Here is a 27,710-nt window from a genome sequence, read left to right as displayed (position 1 = left end):
ACAGAATCTACTCCCATTAACAAAATGAAGGATAAAATAAAATTACCTGATTGCCTTATAAAAACGAACACCTTTTTTCCAATCTAAAAATAACTCTTAGAGCTGGAGAGATAATTTAGTATGAAAGGCACTTGACCTGAGGACCTGATTTTGGATCTTTAACACTCTTGCAAAAATCCAGAAATGGTAGTACAAGCTTGAAATCCCAACACTGGGGATGTAGGGACAGAAAGATCCCTGAGGCTACCCGACTAGACAGTCAGTGAGCTCCCATTTTCATGACGAGTTCCTATCTAAAAACAATGTGGAGAAGTGACTAAGAAAGACACCTATTTCTGAACTTTGCCTACAAGCACACATGTGTATATGGGTACCCACATGTGTACCTACACTCTCACATCCATATGACCATGTACACATCCATGCACACACACAGTTGTCAGGGAAAGAAATGATCTCAAGACAGCAAAGTTCATAAATGAAAAACCAACATACATAGTGATAAAAACAGAAAACCAGAAACAAAAGACACAAAAATGAAACCAAAACAAAAATCTAAACAAACAAAGAAGAAAGCTCTCAAGCTGATTTTCCTTTGTGAGCTGGAACAAACAAAGGTTCCCATCTCAACTTTTCTACTTTAAAACTCTAAGAAGCTAGTTAAGACAAAGAAAGAAAGCATGTTTAAGTTGGAATGGCAGAAGTAAAATGGTCTCTAGTCGTCACAGATGATCTTATGTGGAAAAAACATGAAGGACTCTGTCAAAAAAAATCTATCAGCATAAATAAATTCAGCAAATTGGCAGGACACAGCATCGGGACAGCATCGGGTGCAAAAATCATTGCCTTTCTACTCACCAGCAGTGAATCAAGCCAGAATAAACCAAGAAAACAGTTTCATTTCTATTAATATCAAAATGAATAATGTACCTAAAAATTAATTTATCTCAGGAGATAAAACACCTGTTCAAGACTATGGAACACGAACAAAAGAAAATTTAAAATATAGAAATAAATTGAAACATTTTATGTTGATGTGTTCATTTTGACAAAGGCCATCTACAGATTCAGTGCAGTTTCTGTCTCTCTCCCCCACTCCAAATAGTGAGAAAAAAAGCTTACAATTCTAATTGGACTAAAGAAGACCTTCCTTGAATAACTAACATATCTTGAGAAAGACCAAAGCGGTAGCATAGGTGTGCAAGAAAATGAAACAAGAGGGAGATCCCTGAGATAAACGGTTCTTACACTGTCTGTGGTCTTCGGGGGAGATGCTAAGTACACTCAGTGGCTTAGGAGAGTCTCCTCAAGGAGCAGCAGAGAGAAGACTGGATGATATCCATTTGCACAATCTTAGACCGGACTCTCAGGCTGCACACCAAGTCCATCAGAAACACATCAAAGATGTCAGACTCCAAACTAGAGAGCTCCTGGAAGACACTCTAGGGCAAAATCCGCTTGACATCAGTCTTTATACTGGGTACTCGAACAAAAAACAGGGACTGAAGACAAAGAAGAGGATGAAAATACACCCAGTTAGTGGCTTTGACATACCAAAGGGAGTGGAAAACCAAGAAAGCAACCTTCAGAGTGAGAGGAAGTAGGTGTGGACTACATGTTTGATAAGGGGTTAATATCTAAAACACAGTTACAAAATGCAATAGAGGACAAAGGTAGTGACACTTAAAAATAAACAAAAGGGGCCTATGGACATTATTGTAAAAATATGCAGATAGTCAACAGGTATCCGAAAAGTGCCTAACTCCACTAGCCATGTGGAAGTGCAGAGCAAACCATGGGAGACGTCACCCACAGCTGGTGGAATGGAATGTGCATGTATGACCACAAGAGTTTGTACAGACATGGAGAAGAAGACATCCTGCACATTCTTCATGGGCAGGCAAATCATTGCAGCCATTGGAAAGATATCATGGAGAGGGCCCCAAAACTGAAACAGAACCACTGTGTGACACACCTCCATTCCCGAGAAGACCGTAGACAAACTCCAGTGTTTGTCCTGAATGCCCATGCTTACTGCAGTGTATCTTTATAGCCAAGACATTGGAAGCAGCCGAAGTGTTCACCAATGTAATAATGGGTAAAGAAAACATGGCATATCCATAACGTGGGGTGATTCTCCCCAGGGAAACAAAGGCTTCTTCTCACTCACAATAACATGAATAAACCCCGAAGAGGAATTAGGTGCGAGAAGTGGGACAAAGGGATATCAAATATTTTATGATAGCACTGATGTGAGGGATCTGAGATAAATTCCTAGGAGGAAAGGGCAGAGTGGTGGTTGGGAGGGACCAATGCGGTAGGCAGCCGGCTAGTATTAGTCAAAGGGTACAGACAGCTTCAGTCGACAATGGGAAAAGATCCTTGAGGTGTACTTACGGAAGAGTGCCTGTAGTATGGGAAATTGAATTGTAGCCATAGAATTTAATGAGTAGATTTTATGTTGACTGTTCTTATTACTCTCTTTCTCTGTCTGCCTGTCTGTCTAGCTCTCTCTCAGACACACCCACAGAGTAAGAACACCTTTAAATGGGATGGACATGTATATGGTGTTCAGCATACTCTTTAAGTTGATATTTTAAAGGTGTCAATTTTTTAAAATGTTCACATTTATGTGTGTGTGCAAGCAAATATGTGTGCACACATGTGCCACAGTGTGCATGTAGAGATCACGACAGAGCCTTAAGGGTCAGTTTTGTTCTACTATAGGGTTCTGGGGGTTGAACTTAGGTTGTGAGACTTGGTGACAAGCTCCTTTACCTGCTCAGCCACCTCACTGGCTCTTAGTATAGGAAAGTAAAACTTTCCTTTGTCATTTATGGCCCATAACTGAAATTTAAAGAATGAGTGACCTGAAGAAATATTCTTAGTTCACTTATTCCAAGGGAGAAATTCTACGGAGATTTTGTTTAAAGAACTAGCAAGAAGGATTCAGACTTGATTTCATCAGTCAGCAGCAGGGAGCAGAGGGGATGATCCTGAATTGAACAAGACCAAGCTTCAGTTGAACTTTATCCCAATTCTATGTATGTATGTATGTATTTATTTATTTATTTGAGAATTATGCAAAAAAGAAAAACAAAAGCTGGCTTGGCTAATTTAGATAGATAGGGTTACTGAACTTCCAGACACTATTTTGTTTTGAAGGTGAGGAACCAGTTCATGTCTAAATCCACATCTGAGGAACATAAAAAGTTTTCCCCACACAAGACTTACACACATAGGGTTTTCTAGCTAATAGATCTCCTAAGAGGGAGAAAAATCATGATTTTCCTGGTTTAACGGACTTCACATACAATCCACGTGGAGGCAGCACTGTGTTAAAACATCAAATGTGTGCTGATGTAAATGCTATCCGTACATCCTTACATTGCTTTGGAATCTCTTTCAGACACAGATGATCTGAACCAGGACTGGGTAAATCACGTGCTACATCCAATGCACTTTATAGAATGTTTAAAAGTTGGCAAAGTATGGAAATGGGTCTCTGGAAAGTTTTATTGCTCAGACATGGGCAGGTCCACATATTTCTTTTGTTAGGCAAAATATTTTTGGTGTGACTATGACAACAATGTTCACAAAAATTAGAGCAGAGGGAACCAGTGGAGATGTCTCATTGGGTGAAGGCACTTACTGTCAAGTCTGTTGACTTGAGATCTCCTCCTGAAACCCTTGTGGTGGGAGGCGAGAGCTGACACCTGCAAGTGTCCTCTGACCTTCACGTGCTGTGATACATACCCACCCACATAAATATATGAATGCAACTAGAGACAGAATATGCTTGCTTTTATTGGTTAATGAATAAAGCTGCTTTGGTCAGTGGCTTAGCCGAATAGAACAAGGTGGGAATTTCAAGCAAATAGAGGAGGAAAGAAGACAGAGTCAGGAGGAAGCCATGAGGCCGCTGGAGGAGACAGATACCAGAACTTTCCCGGTAAGACACAGCCACATGGTAGAACATAGATTAATAAAAATGGGTTAATTTAAGATAAAAGAACTATCTTGAAAGACACTTAGGCTATTGGCCAAACAGTATTGCAAATAATATAGTTTCAGTGTGATTATTTTGGGTCTGGGCAGCAGAAATGGACAAGCAGCCTCTGCCAACAGAAACTGCTTAGAATACATTTTAAAAACCTTTAAAAAATGATCCCATGACCTTGAGAACTTTAGAAACATTAGTGATGACTGTGGTAAACTCACTGTGAAAGCAATTCTCGGCCTTTTGCTTCTTCATCGTGTTAGGCTAAATTGCTAGTCAAAGGCAGATTGAATAAAAAGATAAGGGATGTGCCCTGGCTGAGTGAATTTTGTGTATGTCTTTAATCAGCTTGAGCATTCAAGTCTTTTAGGCATATGCATGTATATATTGTATGCATGCATATGTGTATCCATGTTTGCATGTGGGGGCATCTATGGAGCAGTCAGAGGTTGACATTGGGCATCTTCTTGATTATTCATCTATTTATTTACCAAGGCTTCATCCCCCACTGAACCCGAGCTTGCAGATTCTACGAAGTTAACTAATGAGCCTGTCTCAGCTTCCTGAGGATTGGGATTACAAGTAGGCTGTCATGCCATCCCAGGTTGCTTGATGGGTGCTGGCCCTCTGAGTCCTGTTCTCATACCTTCACAGAAAATGCTTTGTTTATTGAGCCATATACCCAGTCCAGAGCATCCAACTCTCCTTGAAATCTAATTATTAAGTTTTCCTTTCTACATATACTTTCTGTTGAATTCAGTCTAATGAAACAAAGATGATGTGGGTGACTAAAATATGGCAATGTCTCCAAGTATAGAGATTTTAGGCTTAGCTACTATTTTTGCAAAGCAAAACTTTCTTAAACAAATTTCCTGGTCTCTGAAATGGGGATATTAATTCCAGCAGATTGTTCTAGTCATAAATAAAATATTATTTATGAATATACCTTGTACATGAACAAAATATGGCCTTACTAAGCAGTGAATAAGGTTGCATTAGGAATAACTTAAAATACATTGATTTCTTAAGGAGCTGACATAGATTATGGCATAAATTTACTTTTTTACAAAGTGACTTCTTTATTATAAATTTTGGTAAAAAAATATAAGTTTATGATTCTGGCAATATATCTGAAGTACTTTCTACAGGTTAAATTATTGAGAAACGGCTTGAACAGCAATCCATTAAACTTTTTTAATTATGCCTTTGCAAAAAGATTTATTGCTTTGTCTTGTAATGGTCTTTAATTTATAGCATTATAATATTTTATAAGCAATATTACAGGTGACTTCAATACATGTACCTAGTCTTGGATCATACCTTTGCTCACCAGTCAAGTATGGAATTGTATGATTTTGAGTTTCAAGAATTTGTTCCTACAGGACATAGGTCTCCTCTAGGCAATTACCAAGGACTGATGAATACATGGCTCTCTTAGAAAGTCTGAGCAGTGGGGGAAGGAGGGAGGCACGTTCTCTCAGGAAAGAAACGAATACTGAACTTCCTCTGAGCAGACTGTGATGAATGTCCCTGAGAACATGGACTGTGGGAGGAAAAAGACTCTGGAAAGTGTGCGGGTAGCATTGTTTAAAGAGAAAAGAAGGAGTGAGAAGCCCTGTATACAGAATGCACAGCAGGAAAGTTTATGAATGAAATTGTAACCAAATGTGGCTGGAGAAGGATGCCTGGAGGGGCTGGGGAAGAAAAGTGAAAAGTGGCTTAGGACCAGAAAACGGAAAGTGGCTTTGTTTTTTCTTTCCCTCCTGTCCCTTTATCTCTCCCTCTTTCTTTCCTTTCCTCCAATCCCCCTCCACCTTTTCTTTCCTTTAGATCCTCTCATCTCCTCCTTCCTCTCCTCTTCCCATTCCTCTTTCTTTTTTCCATTTCTTCCTCTTCTTCCTCTTCCTCTTCCTCTTCCTCTTCCTCTTCTTCTTCTTCTTCTTCTTCTCCTCCTCCTCCTCCTCCTCCTCCTCCTCCTCCTCCTCCCTCCTCCTCCTTCGGTTTTTTGAGACATGGTTTCTCTGTGTAACAACACTGGCTCTCCTTGAACTCGCTCTGTAGACCAGGCTGGTATTGAACTCACAGAGATCCACCTGCCTCTGCCTCCCTAGGAGTGCTGGGATTAAAGGCATGCACCACCACCACCTGGCTTCCTCTTTCTTTCCAAACTTTCATTTCCTTCTTCCCTTCTCTCCTGTTCTAATTTTCAACAGTTTCATGTGGTTCACAGAAGCCTCAGACTCTTTGTGCATCTGAGGATGACCTTGAACTCTTGACCTGCCTGTGTCTTCATCCCTAATGCTAAGATTATAGGCATGAGTAAGCACACCTTACTTGATAGTGGAGTTCTGCAAGGGTAGACCTCAGAATTTAAATTTCCGTTTGTAGACAATGGATATTCATAAAGTTTTTGGCTAGAAAAATGTCAAGCATTTCTTGATAAATAATATGGTCGCAGTATAGAATTGACTAGAAGTTAGAAGCGGGTTAGAGATAGCCCACTCCTCCACCATCTCCATCCGCAAACCACAACCACTTTCATCCTGCCCGGCTGACTTCCTAATTCTGCCTTCTGACCTTGCTGTTCCTTTGCACACTCTCTCTTCTGCTGCATTCTCTAGTAGACAACAGAAGAATCCTTTATATCCCTTCACTTGTTACTTGATCCATTGTAACAAGGTTTATAGGCACTTCTGTATGAGAACTTCATGTGTGAGATGCTCAATCGGCCGGTTAGCTGCTCAAGATTTTATTTTTCCCCTCTTTGTAACGAGTCTGTCTGGTGATAGACGGCCTATGGGATGGCTCATTGGATGAGGGAGCTTGCTGCCGAGACTGGTAGTCTAATCTCAGGACCCATGAGGTGGAGGAGAAGAGCCCACTCTTGAAGATTGTCTTTCGATTTCCACATGCGTGCAGAGGCGTATATGTACCCAGACGCACATACAAATAAATGTACTAAAATATTTTTAATTTAGAGAAATTCTTGGTATATCTAAAACTTTTACATGAATGATAATTCTGAATACCCTCAGTGAAGTACTCTTTAAAATAACAAGAATGTAAGAAACAAATTCATTGACTGAGGCAAATCTAGAAGATGGATGCCTAGTGCAACCTGGGGAAGAGATATGGAACATTAGCAATGATTTCTACAGTGTTGCACAGATTAGCTAGCAGGTTAATAAGACAAAGGACGGCATCACACACTAGGAGAACAGCTTCTACCACACGGGGGCTGGCAGAGTGCCTATGCTGTGTAAACAGTGACCAACTCAGGACATCGGCTGTGTGAGGCACAAGGATGACAAAGCAGAGGCTGCCACTGCCGTCTTCAGGGACCGATGACAACACATAGAATACATGCCGGGTGTCTTGAAGACAAGGGAAACAGAGATCATTTAGGAGATGGGTGAAATGACCAGATTTTCATTTTAGGGGATTTTTCTGTGCATATGTATGATTAATTTGTGCAATGGAATGTGTTCGTTCAACTCAAGTCTGTATGATTTCAGGATTAGTCTTCTACATTGACAGGACTGGAGACAGTTTTTATGCAGCTTTTAACACAGCACTATCCAAAGTTCTAGCTGTTCTGTGTCTCGGCATCAGCCTTAAACCTTTTTGCTCATGTCTTCTGTTTTTCCTTAATTGTTGCTAACAAACTGCTTCTTCTTTCATTTCCCCCATTTATTAGAGCTGCCCCTCAGTCAATGGTATAATCCTAATTATCTTTTGGAGCTTTTATTTTTGATTTTTTTGGTTAATTTGTGGCCCACCATTACCTTTTGGTATTGATCAATTGAAACAATTATGTGGATTTGTGAGGTTTTGTTTGGTTTTACTTCCAGCTTTTTATTGTACCAAAGGCAGCTTTCATTTATTCCGAAAACACACACTTAAAAAAGTCAGCAGAGAACTTTCAAGATGAGCATGTTTGTGTTTTGGTTGAATGTAACAAAACTTGTGTTTACTCAGCAGGTAACGCACATTCTATTTCATGTTGCTATGCAGGAGGTGGAGGGGTTTTGATTTATATAATCAAGTGTAACAAAAACTTTTCTGAGTTACAGGCCCACTTTGAATTTTACTGATTTTCAATTAAGATTTTTAATGAATAATTGATTGGGATGGAGTAACAGCAAAATTATTTTAATTCTACAATAGCCACTGTTTAAGAACCTCAAATTCCAGAACTTAAAACTGATATTGCTGTTCTGGTAGTTTACTCAGTGACAAAATGTGTAATTTTGAGCTTGTTTAATTTTAAGGTGCGGTTCTTGTTTCCAGTACTTTTGAGACCCTAAGCACAGATAGTGGTTCTGCTCCAAAGCTTGTCCCCTCTCCTTTCCCCTCGCCAGGGTAGCTGGACCCTGCCTCTCCAAGCTGCTATTTGTGTGGGGGCAGCACTGCTCTCTGAACTGACGGGATGCTCTTCGTGTTTGAGTCCCAGCTCAGATGGCTTCTTCGACCCTTTTGTGGCAAATTCTCTGATAATCACCCCTGAACTCTTCCCAGTGAGATGAAGAGGTGATTTCCAGTGTGCCTGTCTCCTGGTGTGCCCCAGGGGTTCTACGATGCTGTGCACTTCACAGGAGAAGCTTCAAAAGATGAGACACAGCTTGCCTAAAGGACGTGAGGGAACAGACATAGCTAATATGTGACAAGTACCCCTATTCAGTTCCACCATCTGGGGTGTAATACCCATTCCCACAGCAGGCTGATGGCATAGGTAGGACTGTCTTTTCTTCTTTCTCAGATAAAAATGAGAGGCCCAGAGACTTTAATTCCTGTCTCCAAACTACCACCACCCTCTGGGGGTTGAAAGACAATGTCATTTCTGTAAACATTTTACCTCAGCCCGATGGCCCGCCAAGCTGGGGCTTCCTTGTATCCAGGTGTTTGCACTGTGATGAGAGAGAGTCAGTATGCTTTCTAAGCCCTCTTAGATCGTAACTCCTCAGGTGAATTTTCTGTGGCCCCATGGATCTCTGTCTGTTTGCAGCACGATACTTCTGTTACTGTGATTTCAATCTCTGCAAAGTTGTCCTTCTGTCTTTCATTCTTTCACCGATGACTGGTTTTCATCGTGTGTTCGCTATTTCCTACTTGAATCGCATTTTCTGCCATTTTACATGTCTTCGAACAGCCAATAAAGAATGACACCACTTCTATTTTTAAAATTTTTTAATTACTATTTTCAGGCAGAATCTCAAGTCACCTAGCTTGGCCTTGAACTTGCTCTGTAGCAGGGGATGACCTTGACTTTCTGACCCTCCCGCTCTCACAGGCCAGTGCTGCTCTTATTAGCAGCACCTTACATCCGATTGGTGTGGTCCTGGGAATCAAATTCGTAGCCTCATAGATGGTCTGTAAACACCCTCAAGCTGAGCTGAATCCCTAACTGTGTTTTTTGCTTTTCCTGCTTTGGTCAGGCATTTTTATGATTCAGGACCTCCTGGTGCTTTTGTTACTTTTAAAACCTGAGCCCAACCTATGTCCTTGTACCAAATCTTATAACTGTTGAGACTTCTTTTCAAGGTGCTTCTTAATGACCGCAGCCTCTAACAGTCTACCATGATCTTGACTGTATCTGACATTTATGGTCCAGACTACGAATTGGTAGCACACGAACACGACCTGGCCTGGCCTGGCCTGGCCTTAAAAAGGAATTTAAGGGGAATGGAGTACACAAAGGAAATACGTAATTGAAAAACATCTTGAAATTCTTATCTGCCCCTGCACTCAGTTCTTCTTCCTCTGACTTGACCAGCTACTAACCTTTTCCTGACTTTGGCATCACTCCCCACAGGGTGATGCATTTTATCTTCAATTAGGAGCCAACATGTTTTAAGTTTTATGGATTAGCATACGATATATGAATATGTGTATGTTTACTTTGTATCTTTGATTTTTTTCCACCGTGAGCCCACCAGTCCCTTTTTTTAGTAGGAAAATGACAGACAGAAACATGGGAAAATCACCATAGAAGAATTTAGAGCCATTTATCGGAGTATTGCCCACAGAGAAGAAATTATTGAGATTTTCAACACGTATTCTAAAAACCGGAAGATTCTTTCAGAAAACAATCTGACTGAGTTTTTAACCCAAGAGCAGTATGAACTGGAGATAAATTACGCTGCTTCAACAGAGATCATCAAAAAGTATGAGCCTATTGATGAAAGTAAGTTCTGTTTCCAGTTAAAACCTAATGACATATTCATATGTAAAGTGCTCTTGTAAATTATGATCATCAAATTAAAATATTGGGGGTGGATGAGCTTCTAGAAAGTAGAAATTTTGTCTTTGTATTTCATAGGAGGTATACATATATATTTTTCTTAAGCTATAATGTACAACAATGATACCCATCCCCACTCTGTTGACTAGATTCCCTTCTGAAGTGTTTAGCTCCATCACTGTTAAAGCAAGACAACAGCTCTATTACTTGTGCCTATAAAGAAAAGTGTCTTGAAGGGACAGTAAGGTGGCTCAGCTGTTAAAGATACGTGCTGCCAAGCCTGATGGCCTGCGCTTGATGCCAGAACCTATGTAGTGGAAGGAGAGAATGAACTTCGGCAAGGTGGTCTTGAACTTCAGTGTTTGTACCATGACAAGAGTGCACACATGCATACGCATGTGCACAAACACGCACACACACATACTCTAAAGTAATATGCACACAGAAACACACATATTTTAAAAGTGTCTTAATCTTGTGGATAGGATGATATCTTGTGGATACGATGATATCTTGTGGATATTTTGTTTTATTTAAACAAAACAATTATAGGTAGCCTGCCATTTTATTGTGCTCTTTGAGTATGCTTAAGAAGAAACTCTGGGCGTGTGAAATTGGTCTGTGAGAATTAAATAAAAAGAGATGTACAAAATCATGGCCTCCCTTTTCATCAACTCTGTTGTATACAGACATTCTGGCTTTCCTTCACTGCACCTCACCCCAGAGATGATCAGCTTATAACAAGAAAAGACTGACGTTGGGCCAAGTTTTTAGAGGTCTCAACCCATGACAGTCCCTGTTGCTTCACACGTGTGGCACGGCAGTGTGTCACAAAGAGAGTGTGTGTCAGAGGCATGGGTGCGTGTGGCAGTGTGCTTACTGCATATCAGTTTGACATAGAAATGCCCTTTAGGGCTGAGCAATGCCACCCTCTCTCAGTCTTTGCATTTTGACCTGTTGAGGGTCCCTGTGTAAACTGGATCTTATTTCAAGGAGAATGTTTCCTGATGAGGGTGTTTAGAAGTTGAGTTGCAAGGGGAAGGTAATGGGTAAATCACAGAGTACCTTGGAGGCCAGAATTAGGGCTGGAGCTGCAGGACGGCATCATGCATATTGAGAAGACCATGTACGCTTTGCTGACATGATGAAGTGTAGGGCTAGTCACAGCTTGGCTCGAACACCGTTGACCTTTGTTGGCTTTGCAAAAAACATAAAGAGCTTGCACCAGTAGGTAAAGCAGCTAACAGCTGTGTTGCCAACACTAGCTGGAAAGTTCAGCTGACCTTTTCTTCCTTTAATAGCAAGCTCTCCCTAAGGATGCTGTGAGGTGATGGATGGTCTGGCTAAAGCTCTTTATGGAGCTGTTGTTCAGAAACAGTCATTTGCAGATGAGCTCTTTCAGAAGCATTGACTCAGTGACTTAGTGTCATAAAAACAGTCTCACTGGCATGCTTATCTCTGGGTGGCAAATTAAAGATACGAAAGGATGGTGACTGACACTGTCACGTGGAGTTGTGTCTTCATTTTCACGTCTTTAAAGCCAATGTTATGTATGCTCTTATCATCCTCAGTGATGCTGAGCTCCCTGATCTCATCTCATGTTAGCCTGTCATGTGTCTCAAAATCCTTGAGATCAATTGTCATCACAATCTGATAGCTTTAGAAAGTATTTGCAAAATATCCAATTGGTGTGTGTGTGTGTATATGTGTGTGTGTGTGTGTGTGTGTGTGAGAGAGAGAGAGAGAGAGAGAGAGAGAGAGAGAGAGAGAGAGAGAGAGAGAGAGCATGTGTGGAGCTTTCAGTGTTGGTTTTCTCCTTTTATGATGGGCTCCAGGTACAGAACCCAAGCTTGCCCATCAAGTAATTTGCCTACTAAGCTATTTTGTGAACTCTCCATCTTGTGGTTTTAAGTAACACAAAGTGATTTTGTTTCCTGTTTCTTACCGCGTGTGTATGTGTTCATGCGTGCAAGGTTGATTTTGGGTGTCTTCCTCAATTGCTTTGGTAGGGTCTCTCCCACAATCTGGAGGCCATGAATTTGCTGGGACTAAAGACATGTCTTTTATTTCTAACATGAATGTTGGAGTTTGAACTCAGGTCTTGATGCTTGAACAGCAAACACTTTACCAACTGAGCCATCTCCTTAGTCCCATATTTTCTATTCTATTATTAAATACATTTATTTAATTATTCAGTAGCTCAAAAGGATTACAAGCCAAATTCCATGAATAAATTAATACAAACTGTTATTGTTATGGTGCATGATGCTTTTGTTCTGAAGCATCCCCCTATTCTTGAATTTATATGGCTTTGAAGCAGTTTATATGTCTACAAAATTTTATGTGTTTTCTTCTAGATTTTTATATTTTGGCTAAAATAGGAATTTTTTTTTTGGTTTGCTTTTCTTTTAGGGAAAATGTTTTGAAGCTGTCTTTTGACTTCCATTCTGTCGTTCACTTTGCCTGACTTATATTACTATGTGTTCTTAAGATACACATTTTTAACAGAAGGACCTCCAGATCACATGACAAGCAAATACATTCAATGCCTGACTTTCTGGATCAAGAGTCCAGGCTTATGATTTCAGTGCACATTACAGTGAGGAAAAAGTTGAGAGATAATTAGCTGTAGGTGGTTGCAGTCTGGTTCTGCACAGAGCAGAAATGCATGTCCACACACCAGGACATGGACTAGTGGTTTACAGGAGAACTTTTGGGGACAGCTCCTCATGGGAAATCACACGCTCGTGAAGGATGGAAAGCATGAGTGAAGTCTTGCTCATTGCACAGTAGCATTCCATAGGAAGCAGTGGGAATGACCATGTGTGACTATAACCACAAGAATAAACCTCCCAAAGAAAGTAAGCAAGCATGCAAACAAAACAGTCAGACAGACAACCACGTACTGGCCTGGACTGAAGGCTCAGTGGTTTAAAGCAGTTGCTGCTCTCACAGGTTCCAGCACCCACACTGCCTTTAACTCCAGTTACAGAGGACCTCACTCCCTCTTTTGGCATCCACAGGCACCTACATATATGTAGGCGTGCACACACACACGAATAAAAAAGCATATACTCATGTACACAGACACACTCTTAGACACATGCATATATACATAAATTAAAATTTTAAAAATCTTAAAGACAATGCAAAATAACAAAAAGTACACCATGCGAATCCATTCATACAAAGTCCAAGAAAGAAAGCTAACTTTTTATGTCTCCATGCATTGAGTTAGGCAGTGACTGGAGAGTTAACGGGACTTGTTTCTGGGTATCACAATGGTCTGCTTTTGAACAGCTATCCAAACACAGAAGTTCATTAATCTATAACAGACGTGCTTGCATATATTTACAAGATCAAGCGAAAATCAAAGGTAATAATATAATACATGCTTGGCTGTTGATATGGTAACACTAAAGGAACTAGAAAAATTTGTTCCTCAAGGCTGAAGAGATGGTTCAGCGGTTAAGAGCACCTACTGCTCTTCCAGAGGACCTGAGTTTGATTCCCAGCACCTACATATTAGCTCACAACCATCTGTAACTACAGTTCCAAGGGATCCAGTGCCCTCTTCTACCTCTGCACACATCTGCATATATGAGGTGTCTATACAATCAAAGACACATACATAGTGTAGATAAAAAGAATTTGTTTCCCAAGAAAGATTTAGAAATAGATTAATATTAATTTTAAATATCTATTTTATAAATGCGCTCTACCATTAGATTTATAAATGAGCTATAAAAATTGTAAGTTACTAATGGTATATCTATATCTTTTTTTACTTATTTTTATAGTGAAGAATGAAGGACAGATGTCGTTTGAAGGTTTTGCAAGATACATATTTTCACCAGAATGTCTGCTATTTAAAGACAAGTGTAAAACAGTATACCAAGATATGAATCAGCCATTAAAAGATTATTTTATTTCATCTTCTCACAACACGTATTTGGTATCTGATCAATTACTGGGACCAAGTGACATTTGGGGATATGTAAGGTACTTATTTTGATTCTTTCAAAAAGTTTATTGTCATTTTTAATGAAGTTTATGTTTGTTTGTGTATGGTTCTGTGCCTATGAGTGTCTGCAAAGGCTAAACAGGAATGCTCTCTCTCCAAGGAGCTGGAGTGAGCCAGCAGAGGTAAGTAAACTCAGGTACCCTGTGTAACGGCGTAAATGAATTCAGACAGATTGTAATAATATATACAGCTTTAATGGGGAAATAGACTTACAAAACCACCGGTTCCCGCGGAGAACAGGGAAGCAGAGAGAGCAGCGGCTCACTTGCTAGATTTGTATGTAAACATTAGCCCGAGGCGAACACGCCCCCTAATGGGCTGGGCTTATCCCTACATCTCCCCCTTTTGTCTAAATAAGACAGAACTATACCAAATACAACTATATAAAATAATAACAAATAATAAATATAACAAACAATATTGAGAACAAAAGTTTTGCTAAACATTTTATCTCAAGGAGTCTAAATAATGTAGAGAGTAACTACAATTATAAGATCTGAGAAGGAAATAAATATTATTTAACAAACGAGAGATATCCAAAATGTGCAGCAAATGACAGAGACAACTGACTACCTGGGCAATCACCCAAAGTCTCGTTTGTAATGTTGAGTCAACCAACTTTGGCTAAGGCCTAGCATAACTGAAGGCAAGGAACTTTTTAAGAAATATCCTACCCTGTCTTGGCAAGATAAGACAATCCTGTTTCATATCTTTGTCAGTAGTTGAGGTATGGGCTTTTCTTAACCCAAAGGCCAGTTCTGCCAAAAAGACAAGCTCCCAGTGGAGTGTCTTTGGTGCTCAACGTTCTCTAGGGAGTAGAGTGGCGTTGCCAGGAGTAATTGTGTCTTGTTGGCACAGAATTTTAGGTTAGATTAAAGGCCATTTTCTATAGCTCTTCGAAGAGGCTGAAGATTATACTATCTATATTAAACATAATCTCTATGTATCTAAAAGACCCGATTAACCTAAAAATAAATATGACAAATATATAATTTTCAATACCTATCTAACTTGAAGACTAAGAGAATAAACAACTGTGCAATATATGAAGACAATGATCTTCAACTGTAAACAATGTCATTATATAAATAGTATCAGAGGTAGAAATGTACATTGTGATATAGTAGATGTATCATTACAATATAGACAAAGTTATAAGCATACTCTTATACAAAAATAGAGGTAGGAACATTCACATTTAATATTTAATATATCAATATACAATAAACAGTACCAATACAATTTTCTAAAAACAGTAAATCACAAATACCAATCATCCCTAGTTGTATAGCTTTAGTTTTCTTTGTAAAAAGTCATTAAAGGGTTTTCTCTGACCCTGTTTAACTTTGATAAATGATTCCATTCTCTGTCCTAGGTCTTGTACCCTGTCCCAAGCCCTAAAGGCTGGTGTAGTACACATGGAGAGTGTGTTTTCATCCAAATTAGCTTGTTTCTGAGGGTCAGAAAAGAGCCCCTCACCTAGAATTTTATCTAGGGAAATGTCAATTCCCTTCGTTCTTTTCTGCTGTTTTAAAAGTCTAGCCTCTTGCCTGAATAAACATTTCCATTTCAATTGCGGTCTATTCTCAAGTACTGCAGAAGTCAACTAGAACCAGTCAGAGGGCGTGACTCTGCTTGTCGTGGCCCAAGATTTTAGCATCTCTTTAACAAAGGAGGCCTGCATCCCAAAAGTCATCACAGCCTGTTTAATTTCCTTGAGATCATTCATATGGACAGGCTCCCATGTACCTTCTTTGATGACCCTAGGGTTTCTGGAACCAACCATTTTCTTTGTTGTTATTATTGTAAAGGCAGGTAGAGCTGTAGGTAGACCTTTGTGGGAATTGTCCAGGATAGATTTACCCATAGATGGAGTTAAAATTTGTCTTTCTTCCCTTTGCTTTTCTTCATCAGAATTTAGAAATTCCTCAATCTTTTTAATTCTATTCACCATTGCCTTCTGCAATGTCTGAATCTCCTGTCCAGAATTATGTTTCAAAGCCTTCATCGAGGATTCTAAAGTATGAAGTTTGTCCATTAGAGATAACATCTTATTTTTGGACATAATTTTTATGGCATAAACATTGCCTTTCTGAATTGACAATTTTTCTGACAATCTGTCACAGGCTTTAGACAAAATTTGATTGTCACATTCAGCATTTTTGATTCTCTCAGTTAATGTTTTAGTTTCTACAGAAAGGGTCTGAAGCTTACTATCCAAATCAGCTGTTTCTTTCTTCATAGTAATGAATTTCTCTTTAACATCAGCCTGTACCTTTTCTAAATTTTGCTCAGTTGATCGAGTCATGTTAAACAAAGATCTGTTCTCTTCCTGGAGAATTTCAAACTGATTCTTGAGAAGATTGTTGTCATTCTCAATTGTTTTTAAGCATTTAACCTCTGCCTTAAGAATCCTGGATTTGTCTCGTAAAGACTTTATCATATTTTTATTATCAAACCATATAGTACCAAGGAAAACTATGAATCCCAGAAAGATCCATAGATGTGGGGTGACAGATACCTCTTGTAAAATCTCCCACGTGGTACAATCAAAAAGGCTATTAAAGTCTTGAATGGTAACGTTTTTAGACATTTTCAATCAAATCAGTATTTTTAGTTATAAAAGAATTTTTTTTTTTTTTTTTTTTTACCTGTAATGACGTTTTCCTGCAGGTGGCGAAAGAAATGTACCTGAGTCCACGTGGCCTAAATCAGAGGCGGTCTGAAACAACTCAAAACCGAAAGTTAAATAGCAGTTGAGGGTAGGGCCAGGAATCCTGGCAGAGCCAAGGTCGGATTGAATTAGGTGTGGATTGTTCGCCTGAGGAGTTAGAGTGATCATGGAAGCGATCCCTCTCTATCAGACCAAATCTGCTGCTGTGGCGGTGCAAATGGGGAACTGCCCTGATGCTGCAAAACTGCAGGCACCTGAGCTTCTGCTAATTTAGGCAGCATGGTTCCGCTGCAAACTTTTGCCAGCTTTCTAGCAAGTGCCAGGAAAAATCGAGTCGCTGCAGATGTTCAGTGACTCAGAATCTCAGTTGCTTCTGCCGCTGTAGTCGGGCAGAGTGAGCCAGCACCGGGCAGAGGCCTCCAGAGCGGGGTGGGGGCCGCTGGCTCCCAGCGGTCGCCGGGGCGGGTATCCGCAAAGCCTCACAGGGCGCCAAGTGTAAAGGCGTAAATAAATTCAGACAGATTGTAATAATATATACAGCTTTAATGGGGAAATAGACTTACAGAACCACCGGTTTCCGCGGAGAACAGGGAAGCAGAGAGAGAGGTGGGCTCACGCTCGCTAGATTTATAACTACTCTTAACCTCTGGGCCATCTTGCCAGCCACTGGACTGTGCAGCCCAGGCTGTTCTTGAACCCATGATCCTCTTGCCTCTGCTTCCTCAGCACATCCTACCTGGATGCGCCACGCAATCAGCTGTTTGGAGTTTGAAGTCTCCTCCATATACAGCTCCTGCTGTACTAACTCAGTAAGAGTGCTGAGCCATAAGGAGACTGTGCACAAAAAACAGAACTCACAGGGAAGAGGAATTGTAATTCCTTTAAGGCTCCTAAAATTAGATGGTGCCTTAGTTGCATCTGCAAGGATTAATGGTGGTTAACCAGTTCCCTTCTCAGAGTCCTCCAGACAGGTTTCCTCATTCAAAAGCTCTGCAGCTTTCCCTTATGGTCCATCACCACACAACTGCATAAAGGACGCACTGCGAAACAGCACAGTCCCCTAAACCCACAGAACGTCCAGGAAAGGTGGTCTTGATGATGCCCTTAAGGTACAGAAAATCTACCCATTCTCTTTGGCTCATCTGCCCTGGGTCTCAGCTTCCTCTCATCTTTTGTCTGTTATTTCGCAGGGAACATACAGTCTCATTGTTTCCCTGAATGCAGTGCACTGACTTGTTATCACAATTGTTTAGTCTCTGCTCACTGCATTCTCAAGTATTGCTCAACTCAGTTCCTTAGAAAGGGGCTAATACAAGTATTAGTCCCAAAGAAATATTTGTTCTGGAAGGTATACTTTCTCATACAATCTGGTGTACTGTTTGGGAAGACTACTGATTGATACAGGCATTTGATGCTGGGACCACAGTTTCCCCTTCAGGCTATTACAACGTTGGGCCAGCCTTTATCATACTCATGTTTGAATCAAATGACCCTTGGTGGGAGAGGTCCATACTGTGCATGGCAGGGTGTTTACCAACATTCCTCTATGTACCCCCAAGATGCCTGCTTAAATCTCATCACCATCCCAAGTTGTGGCCACCAAAACCTACTGTGGACATGGCTAGAAATTTTGTGAGATGCAATGCCCCTCCACCCAAGAATTGGCCACCAAATGTATTTAGCTCTAAGCAACTGTGTGTAATGTAGAATAAAAATCCTATTGCTATTATGCATATTTGAATGACTCCCTAAATGTACCTTTTTTAATCCTGAGGATTGAGCTAAGGCTTTGAGCAACTTAGAAAAGCAGCCCGTTATTGACCTGTTTCCCCATCACAGTAAAACAACCTTTGCAATTAAGTCAAGAAATTATAGTAAGCTCTGCTAAAAGCCCAGCCTATTTCACTGACATAAAATGACTGCCCAGTGCGGTCCCTGAAGACCTTAGCGACAGCTCTCAGTTGTGCACATTCGCCATTCTTAACCCAGTAAAAAATCTGAATGCCACCTGCTTCAGTTGCCACGCTTTAAATACAGGTATCTGTTTATTAAAGTGCCAGTCACTCTCTGAGTCAGAAGGCTGAAAATCCATTTCAACCCAGTGGATACAACTGGCTTCAAAACCCAAGATAGAATTTATGTGTGGATCAAGAGGCTGATTTATTTGATAGATGGAAAATCAAATTAGTTTTAGATCTGAGTAGAAATGGGACTGGATTTTCCTCAGTTTGGAGAAAGCTGCGGAATTGGTGCATCCTGAAACAGTCACTCAAAATATTCTCCAAAGAAACTGTGAGTCAAAGCAACACAGATGAGCAGCTATGCCGGCTTCTTGTTGTGTAGCTGGAATAGGGTTCAGGCAATCCTTGCATGAGGAGCTGTAAGAAGGTCAAACATGATTCCTGGAATGTCAAGCTCACTCTTTTTATTTGCTGTGGCCATGATTTCTCTTTTCTCCTTCCCTGTCTCACCTGTTGTTCATGCCCCCAAACTTAGTGTGATGAAAGGAATCAGACTAATGAATTTTGTTATTTCTAGTACTATTATACTGCAAAGAAGACTAAACCAACAGTAGGAACACCATCAGCAAGGCTGTTTGGGATGGGGGCAAAGGGCTTCAAAACTATACCTTCAGGTGGCCATCACATCCTCCCTTGTACGAACAAGCTTCATAAAGAGATCAATACAGAGTGATGTGGTTGACTAGGGAGAACCTGTCTGTTTGATTGACACAAAGAGAGGGTTTCCACTTTATAAGTTTGCAGTTTTCTAAGGTGCAAAACTTTCCTCTATTACAGGTTGGCTTATATGTTTGTTTTAAAAGTCTAAATATTTGATCTTATTCTTTTTATGGTTCATGGTCTGGACATGACACTATTTTGCTTAACCTTTATTAGTGCCCTCGTGAAAGGCTGCCGCTGTCTGGAAATTGACTGCTGGGACGGGGCAGAGAATGAGCCTGTTGTGTATCATGGTTACACCCTCACCAGCAAGCTTCTCTTCAAAACTGTCATCCAAGCAATAAACAAGTACGCCTTCATGGTATGTGCACATCTCTGCCGTATTCATTTAGAGACCACTGTTCCCCAGTTCTTTATAATGTGGCCTTCCTTTAAATCTGCAACACTTTAAATTGTGACCTGTGACAGGCATCAAAATCCACGTGGTGGTTGGTGGTACGTTTATCCAAGTGCAAGGTAATGCGAGTTCATGGGACTTCTTGTTTAGTCTTGTGTATGTTGTGTTATGTTAAGAAGTATACTTATTTTCATTATGTGTCATAAACCCAAAGTTTGAGATGCACCAATCTAGACAGTAATGAGCATTTTACCCATGCCCAAATATTTTACTTTTAAGCTAAAATAAAATGTGCATCTCAAATGCTGACCTTATTTACAAATATACTGGTATAACAAATAGTGTTCCAAAGTACACTTTGCAGCTTAAATTGACTACCCAGTTCATTGGTTACAGACACAAAGATCTAAATTCCGTGGAATGAAGCTCCTTTTGCAAGTCTGACCTGACTTGGGCTGATTTCATCAATCTCTCATAAAATTTTTAAAGGAGTTTTGAGCGATAGTTGGTTCCATTTTCCAAGTTGGCTAATTGCATACCTTCAGAGTGTCTGTTTGGAAATTTTAATATAGCTGATTTGTTCTCTTTACAGTTGTGGTTGGGCATGGTAGTGCACGCCTTTAATCAGGAGGCAGAGGCTGGTGGATCTCTGTGAGTTTGACACCAGTCAGGTCTGTAGAGTGAGCCAGAGTTGCAACTGTTGTACCATCAAAGGATCTAACTAAATCCGCCTCAGTAATTACTTAATAAATATGTACATAAAATAGGAAGCCGGCACGTTCAATAAACTCAGTGTTTCCCTATGAACATATCACCTAATCTATAAACGTGAACTAGAAATCACAGCGTTATATTTATTTCTCACCCATCGTGTACATCAGAGTGACCTAGAGGTAAGCCGCATCATTCCCAGTTCAAAAAAGTTTTCTGAACAAAAGCTGGACTCCACCCTTAACTCGCCAGGTCCCTGTGACCAGTTTTCTATGACCTCTGAGCTCCCCTGCTGTCCATCCTTTGTTCACTTGGTTTGTTTTTCAGGTGCATCTAAAATCTTTTGTACATAATGCTCCATTTGTCTGAAATGCTCTTCCTAAATGTTCGAATGACAACCCTCACTTAGTTAAGGACAACTAGATTCTACAAGGCAATAGAGACAGTCTTAAAACTCAAAATCCTCACAAGGATGTAAAAACCTACATTTTCCAAAGCTCCAAAGAACAGAGAAGAGCAATTGGACAAGAAAAAATAACGGGATGGACGGGTGAGATGGCTTAGGGTGCAGAAGTGCAGGCCACCAAAGCCTGAGAAACTGAGTGAGATCCTGGAACCCACACGGTGGGGGGAGAGTACAGGCTCTTCCAGCTGTCCTCTGACCTCCCACATGTGCCATGGTAAGGTGTGCACATACATGCATGTGTGCACATACACTATGGGTAACTGTAAAAATTAGAAATAGACAAATAAAAGACATTATAATTATTAATTATGAAGGAAAGGATAAGATTTTCTCTACTTTCACCAGAAATGATAATGAATATATATATATATATATATATATATATATATATATATATATATATATATCCCCAAACATCCCACAAGCAATTGTGAGAGATAGCAAATGAATTCAGTAGATTTATAGAATAAAAAAGAGTAAAAATTAATAACCTTTTTTAGTAAAAAAAATGACCTAACTGAAAATGAAATTTAAAAAGAAACCCCATTTATGATAAATAGCATATACTATGTGTGACTATAGATGAAATACAATGATACACATCTATGAGAATGCTGTAATGAAACCCATTATCTTGTTAATTAAGCATACCTCCCGCACCTTTGGGGACTTTCAACAATGCAAGATATTCTAGGCAAGTTCCCCCCCCCCCCCGAATACATTACAGCAGTTTCTATGGCATTGTATACAGCTTCACAGATCTTTTGGGGCCAGGGTTGAGCACTGAGAATTGATGCCAGGGTTTTGTGTATGCTAGGCAAATGCTCTACTAATGAGCTATATATATGCCCACCTCTATTTTTTACTTTTTATTTTAAGGCAAGGTCTTACTTGGTTGCCAAGACTGTCCTCAGACTCTCTAGCACAGGTTAGCCTTGACTCTTTAGCTCAGGTTAGCCCCCAGCCTCCTGATTAACTGGGATTAGAGGCGTAAGCCTTCAAGTTCTTAATTTCTTTTGATTTCTTGGTAATGGATCTATGTCATTTCTTTCTGTGGACGTGATATTACTTACTGAAACAAAGTCCCACTAGTGGGTGATTCGGGCTTTGCTCCTGCTTCCAAGGCAAGTAAGAGTACTTCTCTTTACCTGAAAGCCCTGACTTTGCCAGTCGCAAAGATAATTTTCAGTTTAAAGCATGCTGATTTTTGCAAAGCCTGTCGGAGATAAGATGTTTAGATGGATTGCATTAGGGCAATGTAACAGTTCGGATGCATAACCATAGCAATGGTTTATATTCCAGTCATCTGAGTACCCGGTGGTGCTGTCCTTGGAGAACCACTGTTCCCCTAGCCAGCAGGAAGTAATGGCTGACATTCTGCAGAGTACCTTTGGAGACTTCCTGCTCTCTGATATGCTTGATGAGTTTCCAGACACACTGCCATCTCCAGAGGTAATGCTTTGTCTGAGATGTCCAGATGAAGGAAAAATAAGAATAAAAACAAAGAACACATCGTGGTCACCTTCTCGCGTAGGTTAGAGACCAGCACAGAGGCTGGGTTTTGATGATTTCAGAGAGAGGTCTCTATGCATTGCTTAAGGAATGTCCTGTTAAGTTTAAGTTACATTGGTGAAGAAAGAGAACATGCAAACAGTACTTTCATACAAACTGGCGACTTTTGCTAGTTGTCGACTTGACATAATCGAGAGCCACCTTGGGGCTGAACTCTGGGCCTATCTGCTGGGATATTGCCTTGTTTGCATTGACTAGCGTGGGAATACCCATCTTGAAGGGAATCTGGGCTGTCTAACTGACAAAGCTCAGCACTGGCCTGCCTGCATTCACTGCTCTCTGTCCTCACTATGGATGCGACAGGACCCGCTCCCTCCCCCAACTTTCTGCTGCTTCTGTCCCTTCCCTGCTATGATGGATTGTACTGTGGACCTGTGAGCTGAGATAAATCCTTCCTCTGTTAAGTGTTTTAGAACAGAAACAAGAAAGGAACCAAAGCAGAAATAGAAGTAAAATCCACTTCACCCATGAGTCCAAACTATAAAGGCATTTTAATATAAAACTTCAGGAATCTGATATATTTTATTGGTAAAAGGTTAAGAAAGAGGTGAGATGTCCAGGTTATAAACAGAATCTATGATCCAAATATCAACAAACAGGGAGTAAATTCCCGCCTCCAAGTCAGCCCCCAGGACTCCCCTCTGCCTGTCTCCTCTTCACCTACGCCAGAACACACTCATGTCACCACAAGCCTCCCTAGTGATGGATCTCACTAGGTCTATCTCAGCAGCACACAGACCCAGGGCTTCTCTGTTCTTTGCTTTCCTTAAAATGCCTCCTCCTGTTCCAACATTGCCTCAGCCACGGCTGCAGCATGACTCGCTCTCTCAGTCACTTTCCTTAGATTTCCTTGTCTGACCCATAAACGCCAAATGTCCTAAAACGATAAGTGAACTTTCTTTTATTCCTCAATAGCATTATCTAACAATCAATATTACAGTTTTGGTAATATAGCATTATTTTGGTGATGTTTGAATATTTTTCCTCGTGTCATTTAAAGAAGTGAGGAATTTAGAGCAATGAGTGTGCTCACGTGATAGAACTAAGACAGACAACAAAAACTTATTGGTGAGTGTAAATATCATAACTCTTTAACCTCTGAAGAATGCTCAGAGACTCAATATGCTCAATCGATAAAAGCTATAAGAATTCATGCAAAATGCTGGGCAGAAGTCACCAAAGATGCAACCCAGAGCCATGATCCAATTCTGAAAAAAATTTGAGCAATTCTCTCTAAATGATGTATTCTGTCAGAATGTCTTCTTTCTTGTGTCCTACCACATGGCTTTCCTTGAGGTTTCGGCTTCCACACTACAGAAAGGAGGGGGGTTTCTGAGAAATCAATGAGTAATTAAAATCTCTTTTCTGCACTGTGTTCAGTCTTCAATGTGAGAGATAATTACTGGGAACATGGTGACTAAGCCTTATTTCAGCCCCACAATATAAGATTTAAAAAGCCTTTCTTAAAACATTAACCCAAGACGGGCAATGGTGGCGCACGCCTTTAATCCCAGCACTCGGGAGGCAGAGGCAGGCGGATCTCTGTGAGTTCGAGACCAGCCTGGTCTACACAGCTAGTTCCAGGACAGGCTCCAAAGCCACAGAGAAACCCTGTCTCGAAAAACAAAACAAAAAACAAACAAACAAACAAAAAAAAACATTAACCCAAAGCTCATAGAGCTCTACAGCTAGGCAAGCCATTCTGAAACTGTAGAGACTCACATGGATTTTACACGTTCTCCAGAAAATACATTTTGATGAATTTATCCGCCACCAAAAAGAATGAAAAAAATCCACAACAGAGTTCAAACTAGAAAAGCGGTCAGCTTTCTATCCTCATTCATGATTCAGGTGTCCAGTGGGGACCCGAAAGGGGGAAATAAGAGATGGTGAGGAAGTATTGAATGCAGGGAATGGACACATGAGTCGTGAAAGATGATTTAAGATTTTGACTTCTTAGTTGTGAAGTACATCCCAAAGTGTGTTCCTTTAGCAAGCATCATTCACAGTGCCTTTGGCATGTGGGCACAGAATACATTTTGGCAAATTCCATATTGGAGAATAATGGAAGAGGCGTCACAAAGGAGAAGACTCAAGGTTGGAGGCTCTGAGAAGGAAGGAAGATGAAGGTCTCCTTAGGGGGAGACTTTATGTCACAAGATATATTTCAATATTGTATGTGTTATAGCAGATACTCATGTATATTAATGAATTTTTTGGAAAGGGTGGAAATAGTTGAGAAATGCATCCAACGGCTTCGACATCAGAGTGACTGACCCTCCCTGAGGGAGGTAAAATTTTGTCACATCTGTGATTTAATGGACTGGGCATACTAAGTCATTGATACTCGTATGGGTTTCAACTGAAGAAGCTTCATACTTTTTGAATGCAATCCATATTAGATGTCAGACAGGCTGATGGACACTTTTATAGGCCTGCTCCCATTGGCTGCTTTTATTATTGGATGAGAGTATTGCATCTACTGCCAGAAGTTGCAACCTTTTAACTTCAGCAATGTGACAAACATTTCAATGTACATGCATGCACTTTCTGACCTATTTCAAACTTATCACATAGTAGCAACTTGTGGCATATAGAAAAGGTCATTTATAGTAAGTCTCCATGGGCTTTTTTTTAGGGTAAATTATGGCCAGGACTGCGATCCCACTGGTTTCTAATAAGCATGAATAATCTTCTAAATCACAATGAGGTCCCTGGCATACCTTGCTACTCTAGGTTAATTCCCAGACTCAGCCTTGCTTTCTTTTTAAATATTGTACACATGTTGGGGTATTTCCCGAGATTGCAGCGAAGACTTGCTTGTAAATATGACTTGTTTCCAACTGTTTTTTTTTATAGGCACTAAAATTCAAAATATTAGTGAAAAATAAGAAAATAGGAACCTTACAGGAAACCCGTGAGAGGAAAGGGGCTGAGAAACAAGGCCAGGTGATAGAGTACGAGGAAGATGTCTATGATGATGACAATGGAGAGCCACTAAAAGAAGGAGAAACACGAGACATCTTTTTGTCAAAGGTCCAGCAGGAAAAGGAGAGAGATCCTTCAAAGCTGACCAGAGGAACATTTGCCAAGAGGAGGGTGAGAACATGTTTCTTGAGAATTTTACCATCTATCAAAGCTTTCTAAAGTTCTTGGTGAGGAGCTGAAATAATTTTATTTAAGAGAGTCAGTTTCCTCTTAATGAAAGCTTGAGTCCAATTTAAAATCTTGCTTGAAAGAAGTTGCCAGTGGATAAGAACACGCAAAATTTATCTCTCTTTCCGGAGTAGTTTTTCCTAAAAAAACTCACTGGAGTAGACATTTATATACACTCATATGTAATAGGCTCTGTACAAGAATAGAAAGGATGCAGAGGGAAATAACACAATTTCTCTCCCGTGTAGCAGATGCAGCAATAGAATCAATGCTAATACTGCACATTATTATATGTATTTGTATTATTATGTTAAAATGCATGTATTGTGTTCTGTGCTACTCTTCAGCTGGGCTAGTGGAGATGAGAACTGATTCCCCCTCTCCCCCCATGAATGGTTCTTGGAAAGGAATCTTTTTGTTTTTGAAGATTTTATTGAGCTCTACATTTTTCTCTGCTCCCCTCTTTGCCTCTCCTCTCCCCTTCAAACCTCTCCCAAGGTCCCCATGCTCCCAGTTTATTCAGGAGATCTTGTCTTTTTCTACTACCCATGTAGATTATATCTATGTAAGTCTTTCTTAGTGTCCTCATTGTTGTCTAAGTTCTCTGGGATTGTGATTTGTGGCCTGGTTTTCTTTGCTTTATGTTTAAAAACCACTTAAGAGTGAGTACATGTGATAATTGTCTTTCTGGGTCTGATGCTTTCTAGCTCCATCCATTTGCCTGCAAAATTCAAAATGTCATTATTTTTTTCTGCTGTGTAGTACTCCATTGTGTAAATGTACCACATTTTCCTTATCCATTCTTTGGTGGAGGGGCATTTAGTTTGTTTCCAGGTTCTGTCTATGACAGACAATGCTGCTATGAACATAGTTGAGCACATGTCCTTGTGGCACGATTGAGTATCCTTTGGATATATACCCAAAAGTGCTATTACTGGGTCTTGAGGAAGGTTGTTTTCTAATTTTCTGAGTAATAACTACACTGACATCCAAAGGGACTGTACCAGCTTGCATTCCCATCAACAATACATGAGTGTTCCCTTTACCCCACAACCTCAATGGAAAGGAATCTTAACTGCGGGATAGCTTGATGTAGCGTTTCACACCAGGCAGCCGGAACTTCTTGGTGCCTCTTTGGGTCTAGTTTCTCTATGTTTGGATAATTATTGCAAAAAAATATCAGCTTTGTATAATTTATGGGATCTTACACAGTGTGCGCCTGTCTGGGAGAGAAGCCTTTGCTTTGAATGACTGCCACCATATGCCCATTTGTACCAATTTTTGAAGCTGAGGTGGTCAGCTCTGACTGGGGAGACATCCTGGGATTATTTGTATTTAGGAATCTGTCCATTTCATTTAGGACATTTATTTTCCTTTGGATATAAGGTTTCAAAGTATTCCTACTACTCCTTTGTACCTCCCTAGAATCTGTTGTGGCACTCTTTTTTTTGGTCTTTAACTTTAGTCCTTCTGAAATTCTTTCTCTCTTGAATTTGAGTTTGGTTAGAGGTTTATTGATCTTGTTTATTTTTTCAAAGAGCCAACTTTTTGTTTGATGGGTTCTATGTGTTGATTTTTAGTTTCCACTTTATCAGATTCTTTCTTATCTTTTTTTTTAAATTCTTTTTTTTTATTGAGAAAAGGAAAAAAAAACAAGTTTCCACCTCCTCCCAGCCTCCCATTTCCCTCCCCCTCCTCCCACCCTTCTCCCCTCCCCGCACTCCTCTCCCCCTCCCTCTCCAGTCCAATGGGCAGTCAGGGTTCCCTGCCCTGTAGTAAGTCCTAGGT

The 27,710-nt window shown here is 40.2% G+C and overlaps 1 protein-coding gene across 1 annotated transcript in view; it reads left to right on the top strand.

The window, feature by feature from the left end:
• Plcz1 (phospholipase C zeta 1) overlaps positions 1 to 27,710 on the top strand; it is a 55,818-nt gene that overhangs the window by 3,422 nt on the left and 24,686 nt on the right. Inside the window, exons 4-8 of the mRNA XM_005364546.2 lie at positions 9,953 to 10,184; positions 14,042 to 14,243; positions 19,837 to 19,981; positions 22,497 to 22,646; positions 25,626 to 25,865. Of these exons, the coding sequence (XP_005364603.1) occupies positions 9,953 to 10,184; positions 14,042 to 14,243; positions 19,837 to 19,981; positions 22,497 to 22,646; positions 25,626 to 25,865 (969 nt within the window). The remainder of the gene's footprint in view (positions 1 to 9,952; positions 10,185 to 14,041; positions 14,244 to 19,836; positions 19,982 to 22,496; positions 22,647 to 25,625; positions 25,866 to 27,710) is intronic.

This window comes from Microtus ochrogaster, assembly GCF_000317375.1.
Source record: "Microtus ochrogaster isolate Prairie Vole_2 chromosome 14 unlocalized genomic scaffold, MicOch1.0 chr14_random_2, whole genome shotgun sequence".
Classification (NCBI taxonomy): Eukaryota; Metazoa; Chordata; class Mammalia; order Rodentia; family Cricetidae; genus Microtus; species Microtus ochrogaster.
This window is presented reverse-complemented; position numbering and strand designations above follow the sequence as displayed.